Here is an 18980-nt window from a genome sequence, read left to right as displayed (position 1 = left end):
TCGAATGGGCTCTCTGTCAGAGCCACGGCATCGTCCGAGGAAGCGGCCGCGAGGAGGGCGGGGAGTTTCGGGCTTTCTGTTCTCGCTTTTATTCTAAACGCAATAACATTTGAGTCCAACAGCGCCCTCGAGACCAGCAAAGATTTGTTCAAGGCACGAGCTTTCTTGTGCGGCGGTGAATGTACTATTGAGACTCATTTTTGCCTTCTTAAAACTTTCTGAACAGTGACGTGCTTGTATATGAGCTCAGGTCATATTTGCGCAGCTCTTTTCCCATGTCGGAGAAGGCGAGGGTGGATTTTAAGCTTCCTTTGATTCACTACGTTAACACCTGGATCGTGTCTTGCGTCACAGATTTTTCTTCGCTTCCCAGAGTTTTAGTTCAGTTGACTCGAATTTTCTAAAATATGAACCAAAGTACAAACACAACAAAAATAGAGTCCAGTAGCACCTTTAAGACCAACAAAGATTTATTCAAGGCGTGAGCTTTCGAGTGCATGCACGCTTCCTCAGATTAAGCCGTGTATGCAGATAGCATGATTCAAATGATTTTTACTGCAAGTCAGAGCAGTTTGGAGAAGTTTTATATCTGTAGCTTAATGGAGGGGCAATGGATAATGAAGGCATAGAATGATCTGATCATTTTGCAAGTGTATATAAGAGGATATTTATATTTCTGTTTTCAGGCTTTCTCGATTATGGTTTTTTTTTTTTTTTTGCTTTTTGACTTGTTTTGGTCCCAGTTTGGTCCCACTTTTCTGGGACAAAGTTGTGCTTATAATGAGTAAGATGTTAGAGAAGTATGTACTAAAATAGGAAGCAAACAAAAACACCATTTTCTTAATGTGATACCACATCAATCCACCCATCCCCTTCCAAAATAATTTGGGATAATAGTTACAAATGATCAACAATTTCTCTCTTTTTTTGCAAATTTTAAAAAGTCCTGTGACAACTTGAAGACCTTTGTGGACTAAGTCAACTTTCATATGTATGAGATTTCCCCATGTTTGACATATTATGGGTTCAAGGGGGGGAAAACTATACAGTAGGATCAAAGGCAATTAAATGCTAGAAGTATAGATGGACATTTCTGTGCAGAAATCAAGTACACACAATATAAGCACAATAACCACTCACTTCAGTAGTATTAGGTGATAATACAATATTGTTAAACAAATCCATGTCATAGAATCCATTATTGTTATTAATCCTTATGATAGTGTCAAGATTCCTAGTAAATTCCAATCCAGTAGATTCATGCTGAAGTCTTCTTTGATGTCTTGTTGAATTATGGTGACTTTCAGATAAGCAACCAAGTGGACTGGGAGACTCCCAGTAGTTTCTGAATATTGCAGTTTTTATGTCAAATTTCTATTTGTTGGACTGAGAATATTACTTGTCTTAAATCAACAATGCCCTTTTGCTGTATACATATGATTACATATATTGTATTACCAGATATCATGCTGAATGAAGCATATAATAATAAAAATATGTGAGTAAAGGTGCCACTTCTTGTTTTACTGCAGCAAATACTATCTGGCATTTTATAACAGTGATGAAAATGCAATTACTCTTAGTAACAGTAAACGAGTAGGATCTAAACCATGTCTGTTGGGCAGCTTTCTCAGTGAAGTTTGATGCTGCCACACATGCAGCTTGCTGGGTAATCTTGAACTAGTTACAGTTCTCTCAGAGCTTACCTATCAAAAGGGTTTGAGGAGAAGAAGTGTAGGCGATTGTAAGCCGCGTAGAGACTCCTCCGGATAGGAAAAATAATACAAAATCCCCCCAGGCTCTTCTTGTCTACATCAAGTTGTGTTTCAAAAAGCCAGGAAACGACTTGTATTCCTTCTTAAACAGAACGAGACTTCCGACAGTTCCAAGGAAGAACCAGGAAGTGTCTACTGGGCTGGGATTGGAAGTCTTTGATCGGCGTAGCGCTCAAAAAGGACAGTAGATTCCGCCTGTTAAAGTTCGCGAGTCCCCAGCAAACAGACCCTTCCCTTGCCCCCTGCCGCCCGCCTCTTTAAGAGAAAGGGCGCCTGGGAGAAGCGGGCTCTTGGCGGCGGCAACCTACAAACGTCGGCCCGTTCCCGGGGCGGCGGCGTGGCCGGCGGGGCTCCCCTGGCTGTGTGGGAAGGGGCGCCGGGTAGCCGCGATGTCTTCTCCACGCAGCAGGCGACGGGGTGTTCCCGGCTGAGCCCCCGCGGCGAGTTTCTTCTGGGGGACTTCGGGGCATTTTCCTGCCTTCCCTGGAAGGGACGCGGGACGACGCGCCTCGGCAGTTTATCCGGGCGCCTTTTCTGCTGGTTTCCTGCAAACGCCTTCCGAAGCATCTTCTGCTCTCCGGGGCATCCGTCCCGGGGCATCTCCCGGTAAGTGTGGCCAGATTTGGGGAGCAGATCTGTCGTTGGGCTGAAGGACAGTTGGCGGCTGGGGGGGACTGAACTTCGTGGCTTCCCAAGAAACAGGCCTAGACTTGTACTGTGGCGACTCGCGTGACGGGCGGGGGTCGCATAAAATGCTGCAGCGGGGTTGTGTTGTCTCGGGATGACTCCGGTTTCGGGGCAAGTCACGCTCGCGAGGCAAAAGGGAGAAGTTTTAGAATCATAGAGTTGGAAGGGGCCATACCGGCCATCTAGTCCTACCCCCTGCTCAACGCAGGATTAGCCCTAGCATCCTAAAGCATCCAAGAAAAGTGTGTATCCAACCTTTGCTTGAAGACAGCCAGTGAGGGGGAGCTCACCACCTCCTTAGGCAGCCTATTCCACTGCTGAACTACTCTGACTGTGAATTTTTTTTTCCTGATATCTAGCCTATATCATTGTACTTGTAGTTTAAACCCATTACTGCATGTCCTCTCCTCTGCAGCCAACGGAAACAGCATCCTGCCTTCCTCCAAGACCGTTTATGCACTGGGAACTTCAGTGCCCCAGCTCCCGTGCAGGAGCACAAACTGGGGGCGGATGACGTGCACCAGGCCAAGTGCTCCCCCATGTGGGTGCAGGAAGAGGTGGGGCAATCTACTATGACTAAAACTCCAGCCTGCAGCCAGGCATGAAACCTCCAGTGCATAAATGGTCCAAGTGACAACCTTTCAAATACTTAAAGAGGGCTATCATGTCCCCTCTCAACCTCCTTTTCTCCAGGCTGAACATTCCCAAGTCCCTCAACCTATCTTCATAGGGCTTGGTCCCTTGGCCCCAGATCATCTTCGTCGCTCTCCTCTGTACCCTTTCAATTTTATCTATGTCCTTCTTGAAGTGAGGCCTCCAGAACTGCACACAGTACTCCAGGTGTGGTCTGACCAGTGCCGTATACAATGGGAATATGACATCTTGTGATTTTGATGTGATGCCCCTGTTGATACAGCCCAAAATGGCATTTGCCTTTTTTACTGCTGCATCACACTGCCTGCTCATGTTTAGTTTACAATCCACAAGTACCCCAAGGTCGTTCACACACAGTGTTACCGAGAAGCATATCCCCCATCCAGTAGGCATGCTTTTCATTTTTCTGATCCAGATGCAGAACTTTACACTTATCTTTATTAAATTGCATCTTGTTCTCATTTGCCCATTTTTCCATTGTGTTCAGATCTCGTTGAACTCTGTCTCTATCTTCCGGAGTATTTGCCAGTCCTCCCAATTTGGTGTCATCTGCAAACTTGATGAGTAGTCCCTCCACTCCCTCATCTAGATCATTAATAAATACGTTAAAAAGTACCCGACGGAACCCTGAGGTACCCCGCTACTCACCTCTCTCCAGTCTGATGAAACACCATTGACAACTCTTTGAGTGCGGTTCTCTAACCAATTCCCTATCCACCTAACTATCTGAAAATCCTTCAATTTATCCATCAGAACATCATGGGGAACCTTATCAAAAGCTTTACTAAAATCCAAGTAAACGACATCAACCAAATTTCCATGATCCAGCAAACCTGTTTTTGTTGTTAGGTGCAAAGTCGTGTCCGACCCATCGCGACCCCATGGACAGTGATCCTCCAGGCCTTCCTGTCCTCTACCATTCCCCGGAGTCCATTTAAGTTTGCACCTACTGCTTCAGTGACTCCATCCAGCCACCTCATTCTCTGTCGTCCCCTTCTTCTTTTGCCCTCGATCGCTCCCAGCATTAGGCTCTTCTCCAGGGAGTCCGTCCTTCTCATGAGGGGGCCAAAGTATTTTAGTTTCATCTTCAGGATCTGGCCTTCTAAGGAGCAGTCAGGGCTGATCTCCTCTAGGACTGACTGGTTTGTTCGCCTTGCAGTCCAAGGGACTCGCAAGAGTCTTCTCCAGCACCAGAGTTCAAAAGCCTCAATTCTTTGACGCTCGGCCTTCCTTATGGTCCAACTTTCGCAGCCATACATTGCAACTGGGAATACCATAGCCTTGACTAAACGCACTTTTGTTGGCAGGGTGATGTCTCTGCTTTTTAGGATGCTGTCTAGATTTGCCATAGCTTTCCTCCCCAGGAGCAAGCGTCTTTTAATTTCTTTGCTGCAGTCCCCATCTGCAGGGATCTTGGAGCCCAGGAAAATAAAATCTGTCACTATCTCCATTTTTCCCCCCATCTATTTGCCAGGAATTGAGAGGCCCGGATGCCATGATCTTTGTTTTCTTGATGTTGAGTTTCAAGCCAACTTTTGCACTCTCCTCCTTCACCCGCATCAACAGGCTCTTTAGTTCCTCTTAACTTTCTGCTATTAGAGTGGTATCATCTGGTCAAAAAAAGGAAACCAGGTTGGTCTGACAAGGGTTCTGCAAGTTCTCCGGAAAGTTCTTTGAGCACTCTCGGATGCATTTCATCTGGCCCAGGGGATTTGAACTCATCCAGTGCAGCTAAATGCCTCTCAACAACCTGTCTGTCCATGTCAGCCTGCCACCCAGACACTATCCCTTGTCTACTGCCATCTCTAGATATGCCTAAACCCTTTGACCTGTGGGAAAAAACAGATGTAAAATAGGCGCTGAGCCTTTCTGCTTTCTCTGCATCCTCCTTTAGAGTTTGTCCATCTGCACCCAACAGTGGGCCTATTGCCTCCTTTACTTTACGTTTGCTCCTCACATAACTGAAAAATCTTTTCTTGTTACAATGGGCTTCCCTGGCCAATCTTAGCTCACTCTCAGCTTTGGCCTTTCTGATGATTGATCTATAGTGCCTAGTAACCTGTAGGTACTCTTCTTTAGAGCTCTGTCCTTCCCTCCATTTCCTGAACATTTCCCTTTTCTTTCTTAGTTCCTCGTGAAGTTCTCTGTTCATCCAAATAAGCTTCTTAGAGCTCCTGCTCTTTCTGGGATAGTCATGGATTGAGCATGCAATAGCTCTAGTTTGAGTAGTGCCCACCCTTCCCTTCCATGCTCCCTTCCCTTCCAGCAATCTCATCCATGGTATGACACTCATCATGTCTCTGAGTTTATTAAAGTTTGCCCTACAAAAATCCAACATCCGCGTCTGGCTACAAGCTTCCTTGCCCCCCCATCTCAAAAGGAATTCTATGAGGACATGGTCACTTCCCCCTAGGGTCCCCACCTCCTTCACCACATCCACCAATTCTTGCCTGTCGGTCAGTATTAATCAGTATTTGGGGGAAATCGGTATGCCGTACAGCCTAATGATCGTCTATCTTGGAAGTAAGCCCCACTCATGGTAGTGGGAGACGCTCCCATGTAGGTGTGTGGAACTTTGTATTTCTGTTTCCAATTCTAAATCTCTTGAACTTCAAATGTACATTGAGTGCTGTGAATCGTTCTGGAAAGTGAGAACTAAATGAAATAAAAAACTAAGCAAACATGGTATGTCTTTTGCTGTTCATTTCCAGTTTCTAGTGCAAATTATAACCTAGTTTCTAAACTAGCCCTGAATTTGGCATTTCTCATTGTACCATGCTTTGGCATCACATAATGGCCAAGAGCAACATATTTCTGCATAGTCATTTTGTTTTCATCTTTTGTCTGGAAGTTTTCCCTATGTAATCCCTGTATCATTGTTGAACCCTGCATCCTCTTGTTAACAATTCACAAATTTGTCTGAAATAATCGTGACAATTGCCAAGAGTGCTTTTGAATTTCAACTCTATGCAGTACAATGTTACCAAAAAGGCCTGCCAATGTTTCTAGGACAATGCTAAGAAGGCCAAAGGAGTACACATGCTGAGAAATAAAAATATTTACCAACTATAAGTGTGGCAGTAGCGAATTTCAACAGTGCCCTCTGTTCATTCTCCCCTCTAGAATTGTTTCTTGGATTGATTATTAGTATGGGATATATTTTACTGTCACATCTTATCCCCAAATTGGGGTTTTGATTGTATGTGTTTGTAGTTTTATGTATGTTTTTAGGGGATTTATTGGGATTTTATTCTATGTTATAATGTGCCTCGAACCTTTGGGGGAAGCAAGTAACAAATTTAAACAAATAATAACCCTTATGCCAGTGGTTCTCAAACTGGGGGTCGGGACCCCTTTGGGGGTCAAATGACCCTTTCACAGGGGTCACGGGAGGGCAAGCAGCTTGGCCGGGGGGGGCACCATCCACACAACAGACTTGTGGGGTAGATCGAGATGGAGCGTTCTGGAGCAGCGGAAAAGAGCGAGATTGGCATGGTGGGACAAGACCAGAACTGAACTGAGAAATCCCAGGGAAAAAAATTATATACAATCATGGACAATGGATTTTCACACTATTGGTCAGTTTTGGTTTAATTTCTGTGAAAGAGCACTTGCATAATTTTATGTTGGGGGTCACGACAACATGAGGAACTGTATTAAAGGGTTACGGCATTTGGAAGGTTGAGAACCACTGTCTTATGCCACCTGAGGTTGCCCTTTTCAAGATTGCTGAACTTCTTAATGATAAAATAATAAACGTGGATTATAATTGCAGGTAGTAAGGAACAACAGAAAGAAAGCTGCAGCCCTATCTGTGCAATTCCTGCCATTCCATTCTAAGAACTTCCATAAGTATTTCTATGATGGAACGGCATGAATACTCAACTAATTCTGGAGTTCTTTGAGAATATTTGCAAGTCAGTTCCTCAACTCCTAGGGAAGACATGGCCAAATGCCATGGTGGACAAGGCTTTATAGATAGGGGAAGGCATGTCATGCAGGGATCAGAAAAGCTACATCCCTAAAAAAATTCTGCATGTTACAGAGAATGTGAGCTATGCCTATTTCATGTAATCACCTGATTAAGTCCCTATCTTTTATAGAACTTGTATAATGTGCTTATCTCTGTTGCTGATGTAGATTCAGTACTCAAAAGGACTGGAAACCTTGAAATATACCCAGTGTTCTTACAATCTGTTTTGAATGTCTGCTTTCTTGTTCCATAAGGGTACTAGCAAAGAGAAACAGGATTATTGTGGCAACTTAAAGAAATTTTATTTTAATGTAAAAGTGGATCTTCACTATGTTGGTCTGTTGTAGCAAAATCAAATGGCATCTTAATGACTAAAACATTTCATTATGAGCTTTTGTGGGTCACAGCCCCCTTTGTCAGATAGGTATGTGATGGAAAAGCTCACGGTGAAATAAGTTTTGTTAAGGTGCCATTAGAATTTTTGTTCTATTTTTCTTGGCTCCGTAGACATTTTATGCAGGAGGCATTTTTTAAAAGCTGGGTCAAGAGCCCATGAAATATAGGAAGTACACTGCGATGCAACTGTGCAAAATTCCTATCTAATCAGAAGATGTACAGACCCCTTCACTGTGCTGTTTTCTTCTTTTTCTTCCTATATAGAATGTGTGCATCGTGAGGATCTGCTCATTGCATCTGATCAGGTGGGCTCTACCTTACAGAACCTTGTCCTGTGACTAAAATTCTGTTTGTCTTTAAGGTGCTACTCCAGTTCATAGTTACTTGTTCTTAGCTTTACCTCTTTTGTACTATCATCTTCTTGATGATGAAAAAATCTTTCAGCAGGGGTAGTGGTGCTGATGTTATACTGTGCTCTTGTACTTAAAGTACCATAAATACATCCTCCATTGTTTTTCTCTTTAAAAATCTTTCCTCTTCCTCCCTCCTTTTTTCTAGAGCCTTCCATGGCTTTCTGTTACTCAGTTTGATTCTTCATGGAAACACCAGCATTTGTTTGGCTGGCAAGCTGGAACATGCACAGCCCACAGTGATGTAACACCAGAAGATGGCAGAGCCGCCGGAGCTTGGGGACCCTTTGGGGGAGGGTGCTTTGGAGGCCGCTGCAGTTACTGGTCCCTGCTTAGCTGGCAACAGGCTTAACTTAGATGTCTACGTGGATGGCTGTCACCAGTTCTTCAGGCTGCTGGAAACAAGAAGGGAAGAAGTGGAACAGGTGGAATTCTTGCGGCTGAATTGCAATGATGACCTTATCGTTTCCACGCTGAGCCATATTCCTCTCTTGAAGGCTCTAAAATCCCTGGTCCTCAAAGGTAAATGACGTGTATATTCTTCTTTTAATCCAATTTACTATTGAGTAGTATTGAGCTACATACATAAGGATTTCTGTATCCTTACTTGGGAATAGGCCCTGCTGTACACAGTGAGGCTTTTGAGCAAACATGTGTGGAAACAGGATGCTGCAGTTAGTGTTCTTTCAGCTGATCCATATGCTTGGAGTCTCTGCCTGCCTTCTTTCCACCTGGCTAAAGACAAGGTCTTCCTGCTATTATTGTCTTTGCAACTTTTACTATAATGATGGTTGAAAGTTTACTGTTTTCTGATCCTCAGCTGGAGAATGGAATTAATATATTTCTGGCAAATGCAAGCAGTTTGTTCTGGCTTCCCTCCTTGCCTCCTGCCCCATTCTACCCCCAGTATGCCACCTTCTTGGGTGAACTGACATTCAGTCACTTGTCATCCCCCCATTGTTTGTGTATGCAAAAGGAATCTATGCTTTTTGGCAAAAAAAATCCTGTTTGTCAAAGCATAGAAACAGGACACAGGAAGCTGTGTCCTTTGCTTGTGCTTGCTTTAGCCTTTCCCCCCTTCTTGTTATCATGAGGTGGGCTGAAAGCAAGTGGCAATTAATTCACACAAGCACAGATGACATATTGCAGGACTAATGAAGTTTATCAGTTAAAATATAGTATTGATGATGCTGGACACCAGATCCCTTTTCCAATGTGTTATGCGAATGCTAATTAGCTTGGGGGTGAGTAGAACCTCCTCAGCATAAACACCACAGGGAAGAGCAGGAATCGTTGGTGCCCCTTTTTGGAATTATTATTATTAAATTAAATTTCTATGCCGCCTTCCCAATTCGGCTTGGTGTAGTGATCACATTGGACTCCCAGCATGAACCTCAAGTAGCACCTTCTAGAGTTCCATTTAGCTTTTTGCATGGTTTCATAGCTACCATAGATGCTTGGCTGTGAATAGTAATAATTGTAAACTAGAAAATTTTCCTTCTTGGATTGTCCCTCTCTTGCAGGTGGGCATACCAGGGATAACGCTGGTGCTTGTCAAAGAGGATTGCTGACATTTTTGCCTCAAGGCTTTGAGCAACTCCGCAGCCTTGTCCACCTAGATCTCAGCTTCAATAGCTTCACTGTTCTGCCTTCCTACCTCACAGAGCTGGCTAGCCTCACAAGTCTCCTGTTGTGCCACAACAGCTTACTGGGACTGCCTGAGGACTTTGGTCGGCTCAGCAAGCTGACTTTCTTCTCTGCCATGAAAAATCAGATCAAACGTCTGCCGCAGAGCATAGGGGAGCTGGCAGCACTTCAGACACTGGACCTCTCTGAAAATGCACTGGACACACTTCCTGAAGAGATTGGGAACCTGCATAGTTGCATGGATCTGGATCTGTCAGGAAATCGATTAACAGAAATTCCCAGCTCTCTTGGTAAGATATGTACTTAAATAATAGAAGGCAAGTAAACAGCTCCTACTGCAGCTGGTAAATCATGAGATTAAAGTTTCAATCATAAGCACATGCGGTACAGCTGACATTCCATACACTGCTACCAAGAAGTCCATTTGAACACAATGGGAGGTACTCTTCTGGGACTGGGTTTGTTTATTAAACATTTGCAATGCATTTTTTCAGTTGATACTATCCAATTGATTTATGATAACATTAATAAATTAAAAATTAAAAAATGATGTGAGGATATGATTCTCACATAAACATGGCGGTCGGGGGACTTCAGGCAACTGGGTTGTCAACCTTCAGGCGAGGGCCTGGAGATCTTCAGGAATAGCATCTGATCTCTAGACATCAGTTCCTCTGGAGAAAACAGCTGGATGGAAGATGATTGGGGAAGGAAGAAATAAGAGTGAACATGTGGCGACGGAGAAGGGAAGAGGGAAAGAAGAAAATCAGCACATGAGGCAGATCAGGAGAGGAAGTGGAGAGAAGGATGGAATACAAACACCATCCCAGGAAAGGAATTGGTCCTGTGACTTATTACAAGGGCTGTCAACTTTCATCCACTTAATCACTGTCTCTTTGACCTGATTAATTAATTAATAATTGAAAGACATTTACATTTTTCTTCACAAAAAGAGACATTCTAGACTTTTTGAGGGTTTTTTTTTTAAATCTTATAATACAGCAAGTAAAGGGTGCAATTCTAAGAACATTCTTCTGCAAGTAAGCCCCATTGGATAAAATGGGACCTACATCTGAGTAGACCTGCACAGGGTTCCTCACTAAAAATATGACCTCTTACTAAAATGGAATAACCTTCCTAAATAGTATTTTTTGAAGAGTAACATAAACATAGCTTTAGAAACAAGTGACAGGATGCTGGTGAGGACAGTGGTTGCTGCTGCTGCTGCTGCCGCCGCCACTTGCAAGCCCCCAACCCTTTGCTGCAGCTGAGAAAGAGCTTGGAGCTGCCCCCGGGCGCTCTGGTGGCACTGGGAATGCGAAGCTGCTCATTCTGCTTTTCCAACTTCTTCACTGTCTCCTGCACCTTCTGTACCTCTGCATTGGCATTCATGTTCTCCCTCTTAAAACCATCAGGAGGACAGATCTGGCAAATCTCTAAAGAGAAACAGTTCCCTAGTAAGTTTGTGGGGAGTTACCACTGAACAGGCTGTTCTACTGAGAGTAGGCAAGTTCTGTTTCTGGTGGCAGTAGTGGCACTTGCAAAAGGCTGTTACGTGGTAAGTATACCATGGTGTCATTAGTATATTATTAATTTGCTATTACATACAATTGTAGTTCCTGAAAGAATATGGCAATATTTGATAATGAATATGACATTTGTTTTTTAATTATTCTTAAACCTGGGGCCCATATTTAAAATGGGTGCAAACTGGGAAATCTTCTCCTTGGGACATTAAGCTCTTAGAGGCCTGCAGAGGCGGATTTCTTCTTTCCTTTCCGGCTTCCTCCCACCTCTTCAGTGGGTGCTTAGCTATATTCAGTATTCTGTACCACCTAGACTATGTTCAGTCCCTGCCTATGTGTATGTGATGGGGGAAGTTCTTTGTAATTTATACAATAGTTTTCCTGTATATCAGTGGAGATGCCTAGGTATATAAAAATCATGCCTTAGCTGTGGACAGCCTTGCTTTAATGATTGAGCAAACAGAAGGATGATGTCTCAAGCTGGCAATCACGAGCAAAACTGTTTATTCCAATTTTAACAACAATGCCCTCAACATTTCCAAATTAAAGATCAAAATGAACTCCTAGGTCTTATCACGGTTTCGTCTTTCTTCATCAGTTAGACTATTTAATACATAGAAATCCTAGTAGACACTGATTCATAGATTTTGAAAAGGACTTTAAAAGCGAACAAATATTCCTGTATTTGTATGTATTGAAATAACACAGCTCAGTGTACCCCCTTCATATAGGAAAACATCTACGCAAAGTTAAAATACGTTGGAGTCCTTTTGACTTTGAAGTGGAAAAAGAAATCACATATTTAACTCAAAGATGGAATTTTAACATGATTTCGATTACATTATGCCCATGGAGTGTGAAATGTTGCTTGTTAAGGATTTGTTTGTTTGTTTAAGGAAATGTGCATTATGCCTTTGAGTTATGACCAGAGGCATGTAGGGGGATTCTTTCCCATAGATTTGTATTTATATGTTCCACACTTTCCAGCTACGTTACTGAAATTTCCTTTTTGCAGGTATAAGCAATTCTCTACTATAAGCAAGTACAATATGATGTTTACTCTCTGAAGTTGAGTTGTGATTTGTAGGTTGATAACTAGATGTTGTGCTTAAAGCAAGATCCAATTTACTTTGTAAAGTATTCTGGGAATAAGTAGAGGAGTTGTTGTTATATTTATCAAGGGCAATTTGGGGGGATTTAAATTCTTATTCCGGTTCTGACTTGCAGCCAATTTGCAGTCTCTGCAGCAACTGCATCTTCACAGCAATCTTCTGGTGACGGTTCCTGCATCCCTTGCCCGCCTGCCCAACTTGTCCAGGCTTGATTTGCAGAACAACAGATTGCGCGTCATCCCTCCAGAGATCCAGAGCTCTCCCTTTGTACATCTCCGTGGTAATCCACTAGGAGAACCTGAAGTGCCTCTGCAGCCAGGTAAATTGCCTTTGTTGTGCTTGATTTGTCGGATGAACAGCTGTTCTCGCTTTGGCTGGACCGTTGGGAGTTGCCGTTTGTTATGAGCTCCTATTAGACGGTGTTTTGTGGGATGCATACTAACCAGCTGAAGATACGGGGCAGACTTTCTTCGTTTCATGAATTGGAGACCCACAACTAGTCCTCATGCTTGACTTACATACACAAACACATAATGTTAACTACCATTAGCCTTGATAACATACCTGTAGTAATCATTTATATATTTTTAACCTAGTCTTGGAAGACTGAAAGACTGAGTGCATCTTTTCCTATTATTAATTTGGACATATGGAGATGTCTTATACCATGTCAAAAGCAATATAGCTTTGTATTGTCAAGCTTCTGTCCAGGGTTTCAGGCAAATGAAGTACTTCCAACACCAGCTGTGTGAGATGCTCTATCTGGATATGTCCAGAATTTGGGCCTGGCATGTTCTGTAAACAAACCATGGCTCCCTTTGCAATTTATGTTGTGCCATCAATGTGCTCAGCACTTCACAAAGAATTCTGGGTCATATACATAGTTCTTGTTGTGACACCCCACCCCAAAAAACCATTGCTGTTATTTTCTGGGTAGTTTTATTCAAAATCACTATCTTAATGTTAAAACTTTCACCTCAGGCATTCATTGATTCTTATTTTAACTTGCATGCTTACAGAGTTTATTTGATGGAGAGCCATACAACAGGAGATGTGTTTAACATTCAGCCTCCAGTGGCAAAATATTTGGGGGGCCAATCCTGCTGAAATAAGACCTCATATGCTTTCCATTTAGGTTCATATGAGCAAGCCACAGTCAGACTGTTTTCTGATTTGTTGCAGATGACTCCAGCTCAGAAGAATTACGAACACTGTTTCTTGCAGCTAGTGAAGACAGGTATAGTTCTTTTAGTTGAAGCTTCCTGGGTTTCGTTTCTGTGTCAGTCTCCTACTAATTCAATTTGGGAATGATGCCTGAATTGCATTCTGAGGTGTTCTTGTTTTCTAGATAACATCACCTGTTCTGAAAACCTTCTTCCTTATTATTGAATATGGTGCAGAGGCAGTGTAGTGCTGTGGGTAACAGTGCTGTGTCATGATCTTGGAGACCAGGTTCAAATCCGTATTCTGCCATAGAATGATATTGGGCTAGTCACATGCTCAGCCTAACTTACCTCCCACTGTTATTGTGAAGATAAATTGGAGGAGAGAAGAATGATATTAGCTACTGTGGATCCCCAATGGAGGGAGGGGAATAAATTAAGCTAATAAATAAATCTTCAGGGGGAGTAAAGGTATTTTAGGGTCAAAGGTCAAAATCTTCAAAAGGGCAGCACATTTTCAATCATGTATTTTATTATCTTGCTTCAATGGGGCATGTGTGGATTTTCTGCTTGAAGCACCCCAGTGTCGAGATGACTAATATGTAAGGAAAGCTTGTGATCATTTAGTGACTATGGAAAACATGATTTTCACATGCTCAGAGGTACTACTTCTTTATCAGTAGTTTTGCAAATAGATATTGATGCTGGCCCAAGTGAAGTCCTATGAAGAAGAAATTTCTCAGTATTTCAGACCACACCCTACCCTGGCTGACCTGGCTTAGTTATCAGTCACTGAATACTATCATTTAGAGCAGCGGCCCCCAACCTCTTTAAGGCTGGGGACCGCTAGGAGGGGTGGAAGGGAGAGGGCGGCCCAGCGGCAAGGCTTTCTTGGTCCCTTGTCACCAGACTGACAATTGAAGGACCCAATCGGCAGGCACAAAACACCTGCCAATTGGCCCCTTCGATTGTCAGTCCGGGGGAAGGGGCCTATCGGCACCCTTCCTCATCCCGGACAGGGCCCGCCCTTAGGGCCCTTACTGCTTTGTTTAATCCGCTCCGCTAGGAGCGGTTAAAGTTTAGATTAGATCATTACCTTCATCTTGCTCAGTACTGTCTAAATTGACCTGCACAATGTCAGGAACCAAGCAGTTGAGCCCCAGTAAACTCACATCCACGACATTACTATTGGGCTTCAGTTTGAAGCTTTAGGAGAAATCAGCATTCAGAGTCCACATTTTGTATATGCTCACAGACAGAATCTTTAACAGAGACACCAGGGAACGGGGTGGCTAACCTAGGCCTTGGGAAAAGGGCAATAAAAGTACCTCAGTTGCCAGCTGGATTGAGGCGGGTCTGCCGTGCTTGTTCCATTAGATCTGATGGCTGTGTTTGACATGGTCGAACATAAACTGCTGACACACTGCTGCGCCAGGACGGGGATAAGGGGCATAGCTCTTAGCTGGATATGCTCCTTCCTCCAGAACCGGATCCAGAAGGTGGAGGTTGGGGAGGAGCTATCGGGCCCTTATTGGCTCCCTTGTGGGGTCCCTCAGGGCTCGGTGCTCTCCCCCATGTTGTGCGCCCTCTGGATAGCTGGCAAGGAGTTTCGGGCTGGCCTGTCATCAGTACGCTAATGACACCCAGCTCTATCTCCTCATGGATGGCCACCCGGATCCACTCACCAGATGATTAAAAACTGTAGCTGAATGGCTCGAGCAGAGTATTTGTATTTGATCTGGAAGCTTCAGCTGGTGCAAAATACAGCTGCTAGGGTCCTTACAGGTACCTTGAAGGACCCACATCCAGCTGATGCTGAGGCAGCTGCATTGATTGCCAGTTATTTTCTGTATCTGGTTCAAGGTTTTGGTTTTGACCTTTAAGGCCTTACGCGGTCTGGGCCCAACTTATCTGAGGGACTGCCTGTTGCTCTATGCCCCCCGCATGGCCTTACGCTCTGTGGGTATGAATTTATTGGTCGTTCCCAGCCCCAGAGAGGCGCACCTGGCCTCAACCAGGGCCTTTTTGATCCTGGCCCCAACCTGGCGGAATGAGCTCCCAGAGGAGCTGTGGGCCCTGCGGGAGCTTTCAGTGTTCCACAGGGCCTGCAAAACGGAGCTCTTCCACCAGGTCATTGGATGAGGCCGGGCTGCAAGGAAGATCTGGGACCCCTACAGGAGTCAACTGAGCAGTAGTAGCGAATGCCAACAGTGGCCTCTGTCTCCCTCCCCTCTAGAATGGTCATTTAGGGTTGGTCTAGATAAGGGTTGAGTTTTTTCTTGCCACATCTTATTCTAACATGAGTAGTATATGTATGTATTGTTATTTTATTTTTGTATGAGTTTTTATTTGGGCTTTATATGTTGTAACACTCCTCCAGCCTACGGGAGGTGAGTAATAAATCTAATAAATAATAATAATAATACTTGGTGGAGAACCAGGCATTCACACAGCAAAACAGGATCACAAAAGCCTCTGATAGGGAAAAGTGTAGTGCTTCTTACATCTGTTATGTAGCCTAGCCTAGAGGAGAGCAACCTTGAAAGGGAGATAGGAGTCTTTGAAATGCATAGCTGAGGCAAGAGGAGGGGGAAGTGCTCCTGGGCTCCAGAGAGATGCCAGAGTGGGGCAGGAGTTCCAGGAGGATTGGGAAATTAGCGACCTATGAGGTGGATTAGTGGGGCAGGAACCAGGGGTTCATGACACACGAGCTCTCTAGGTCAGTATCGGGCACCTCCAAATGTTCCACATGTGCTTGAGATGGCAGCCTGAGGGCTTGAGAGTCCTTCCCAGGATCCTTGAACTGTAGATGCAGGGGACAGTGCCCGAGACCTTCTGACTGCAAGCCATATACTCCTCTACTGGGCCACAGCACTTCCTCATTTACTAGAGTGTACAACCATGGAATTCAGCAGGAATTCAGTTTAGAGAAAACTTGCTTAGGATCATTCTGAAAGTCAGGTAATGTATGAAATAAAAAGAAAAGAGCACAAAACAGTAGTTTCTCCCCAGAACAACCTTATACCTATTGCCCCCTAGGTATACACAACCCTAGTGGTACAAATCAAATTGGTCCCTTAAGTATCGTGGGATAAAATGGATTTGATGCAGTTTCTTTTCTTGCTTGGTATTCAGGTGCTATTCTGAGGTTTATATTCACTTGGAAATGTCTATCTTATTCTCTTTTGTTCAGTGTTTCTAATTTTTTGCTGGGGTCTACTAGTGTAATTTGGGATATTCTGAAGTATTCTATAAAAAGTTGAGTTGCCATATAGGATGGCCCACCACCATATTCTTATTGGAGCAGGGAAGCCTATGCAAGATGGGTCCTCAAATACTCTTTATCAGTTCAAAGAAGGGATGACATTATCCTAAGGATAGGATTGGTTGCTTTGTTTTCTGTTTTTCCCCTGTGGTACATGGTCAGTGAAGAACCTCTTGTGGTGCAGAGTGGTAAGGCAGCAGACATACAGTCTGAAAGCTCTGCCCATGAGGCTGGGAGTTCAATCCCAGCAGCCGGCTCAAGGTTGACTCAGCCTTCCATCCTTCCGAGGTCGGTAAAATGAGTACCCAGCTTGCTGGGGAGTAAGCGGTAATGACTGGGGAAGGCACTGGCACACCACCCCGTATTGAGTCTGCCATGAAAATGCTGGAGGGCGTCACCCCAAGGGTCAGACATGACTCGGTGCTTGCACAGGGGATACCTTTACCTTTACATGGTCAATGAAAGAATGAAGACTAGAACCTCAACAACTCTTAGTATATGTGTGGGATGTATGGGATGCTAAATTTGAAAGGCAAACTTTTAACCATTGTAGACCATTCCTGGCAACTCCCCCCCCTCCCCCAGCAGCATTTCTCTTACCAAAATGTAAAACATGGGAACATTTTGTCTCAGTGCATCTGAGACACTCTACCTGCACAAGTTAGAAGAAACCGGAGGCAAGCTTTGCCATATGGCCAGCAGTTTCCACATTACTCCCCCCCCTATTCTTGTGCAGTTAACATTGGTTGTTTACTGCTTAGTCTCCACGTGATGCTTTCTGTGTATGCTCAGAAAGTAGATTATTCATTGACATTATGAACTAGGTAGACCCATAGGGATTCTTTTTAAAAGCAGAGCAGCATAACTGGTTAGGCAGGTTTTATTGAGCAGATTAAGTCTGGTACTTGCTGAATGCCTTTGTTTTTTGGATTACACATGCCCATCTTCAAAGTAACCAATCAGAGATAAATGATGACCACCGTGGGCCAGCCCCTGCAGAAAAGAAAATGGCTGACACAACAGGAAAAATAAATTATTCCCATGAAATGCAGAAACATATATTCCACATCTCCATTGGAAACCACAGGGAGAGTTATAAAATGCAGAAAGCATGCAGATCCTCCAGATTATGTGACACCGAATCCACTCCAATCAAAATTTCGAGTAAACACTGCACGTATAATGAGCTCTAGTCTTTATATTGCTCTGTGGATTGTGAAACCTTTAGCTGATAAGCTTGGGGGAAACTGGAGCAATAATCTTATAACCGAGTCTCAAATTCTGTCTTGATGCCTTCAGTCCGTTTATTTTGACTTGGAAAGCACCTTGAAAAACAGTAAATTGTGTTGTTGGGACAGCATCACTGTTTTTTGTTTCTGTCTTTTTAGTTTTACTGTCACTCCAGAAGGCTGTAATGTTTTCCTGACTTGTGGTATCCAGCTTTGCTTCCCCCGGGGGGCTGTCACTTCTACAGTAACCATTGGCTTCCAAAAATTCTACCCTGATCCACAGTGGGTGAAATTGGAACATCATGACATCCTGCTAAGCCAAGTCCTAGAGCTGCAGCCTCATGGGATTGAGTTTCAGGAGGTAAGAGCTTGTAAAGTAGCAAAGGACTTCCGACTTGGAACTGTGCTAATGATCTAGAAGCTGATAGCATGATGAAATGGGTTTGGCTAGCCAAGGCTGTGGCTACTGGTTACATTTAGGTCACCAATAATAATGGTTGATCTGCATTTAATTAACAGCCTTAAAACTACAAATTAGCATTGAAGAGGTGTGACTTAATTTGGGCCAGGTTTTGGTAAGGCTCAACCCCCATACCTGTGTATAGAGTCAGGGATCAGCCCTGGAGCAAGTAAGAGCTGAGTGCCTTGGAGCATGCGCCATACATGGGAGAGCCAGTCGTGGAAAGGAGGGATGGGAATTCCAGTTCAGAGTGGGGCGAATCCAGGCCCATTTTAGAAAATAACTGCTGAAAGTGTTTGTTCAAGCACTGTGTCCCATGTTTTATTCTATTCTAAACTATTCATATTGTTTAAGAACAATATAACAGTTAAGCACATAAAACCCATTCAGAAAATTATAGCTATTATTAAATTAAATGACTGTTGGCTTAAATAAGTTATAGTAAACCACCTGCTACAAATCATCCTCCATTTTACTCTGGTGCTCTGTTCCTAAAACTCCAGTTAAATAAGTTGAATAACAGAAAATGAATTGCACAGAAAATGAATTACATTTTAAAAACCCATCTCCCTTCCAATACATCACTGACTCCTTAAAAGCCAGTTATGGACATAGTATGAGTCTGATTGCTGCATTGTACATGGCCCAGTCTGTCTTGGTCTTGTAATGGTTGCTGCAGGCAC

General features: G+C 43.7%; 1 protein-coding gene across 2 annotated transcripts in view; it reads left to right on the top strand.

The window, feature by feature from the left end:
• Positions 1-1805: 1805 nt before the first annotated feature.
• PIDD1 (p53-induced death domain protein 1) overlaps positions 1806-18980 on the top strand; it is a 35705-nt gene continuing 18530 nt past the window's right edge. The window contains exons 1-7 of one of the 2 annotated variants that reach the window (XM_077321395.1): positions 1806-2381; positions 7750-7790; positions 8044-8417; positions 9419-9832; positions 12296-12499; positions 13363-13417; positions 17997-18198. In XM_077321395.1, coding sequence (XP_077177510.1) covers positions 8153-8417; positions 9419-9832; positions 12296-12499; positions 13363-13417; positions 17997-18198 — 1140 coding nt within the window. In that variant the 5' untranslated portion in view covers positions 1806-2381; positions 7750-7790; positions 8044-8152. The remainder of the gene's footprint in view (positions 2382-7749; positions 7791-8043; positions 8418-9418; positions 9833-12295; positions 12500-13362; positions 13418-17996; positions 18199-18980) is intronic. The other variant, XM_077321396.1, reaches the window with a different exon arrangement.

Source organism: Paroedura picta, chromosome 2 (genome assembly GCF_049243985.1).
Source record: "Paroedura picta isolate Pp20150507F chromosome 2, Ppicta_v3.0, whole genome shotgun sequence".
Lineage (NCBI taxonomy): Eukaryota > Metazoa > Chordata > Lepidosauria > Squamata > Gekkonidae > Paroedura > Paroedura picta.
Note: the sequence above shows the minus strand (reverse complement) of the source record. Positions and strands in the feature narration are given on the sequence as shown.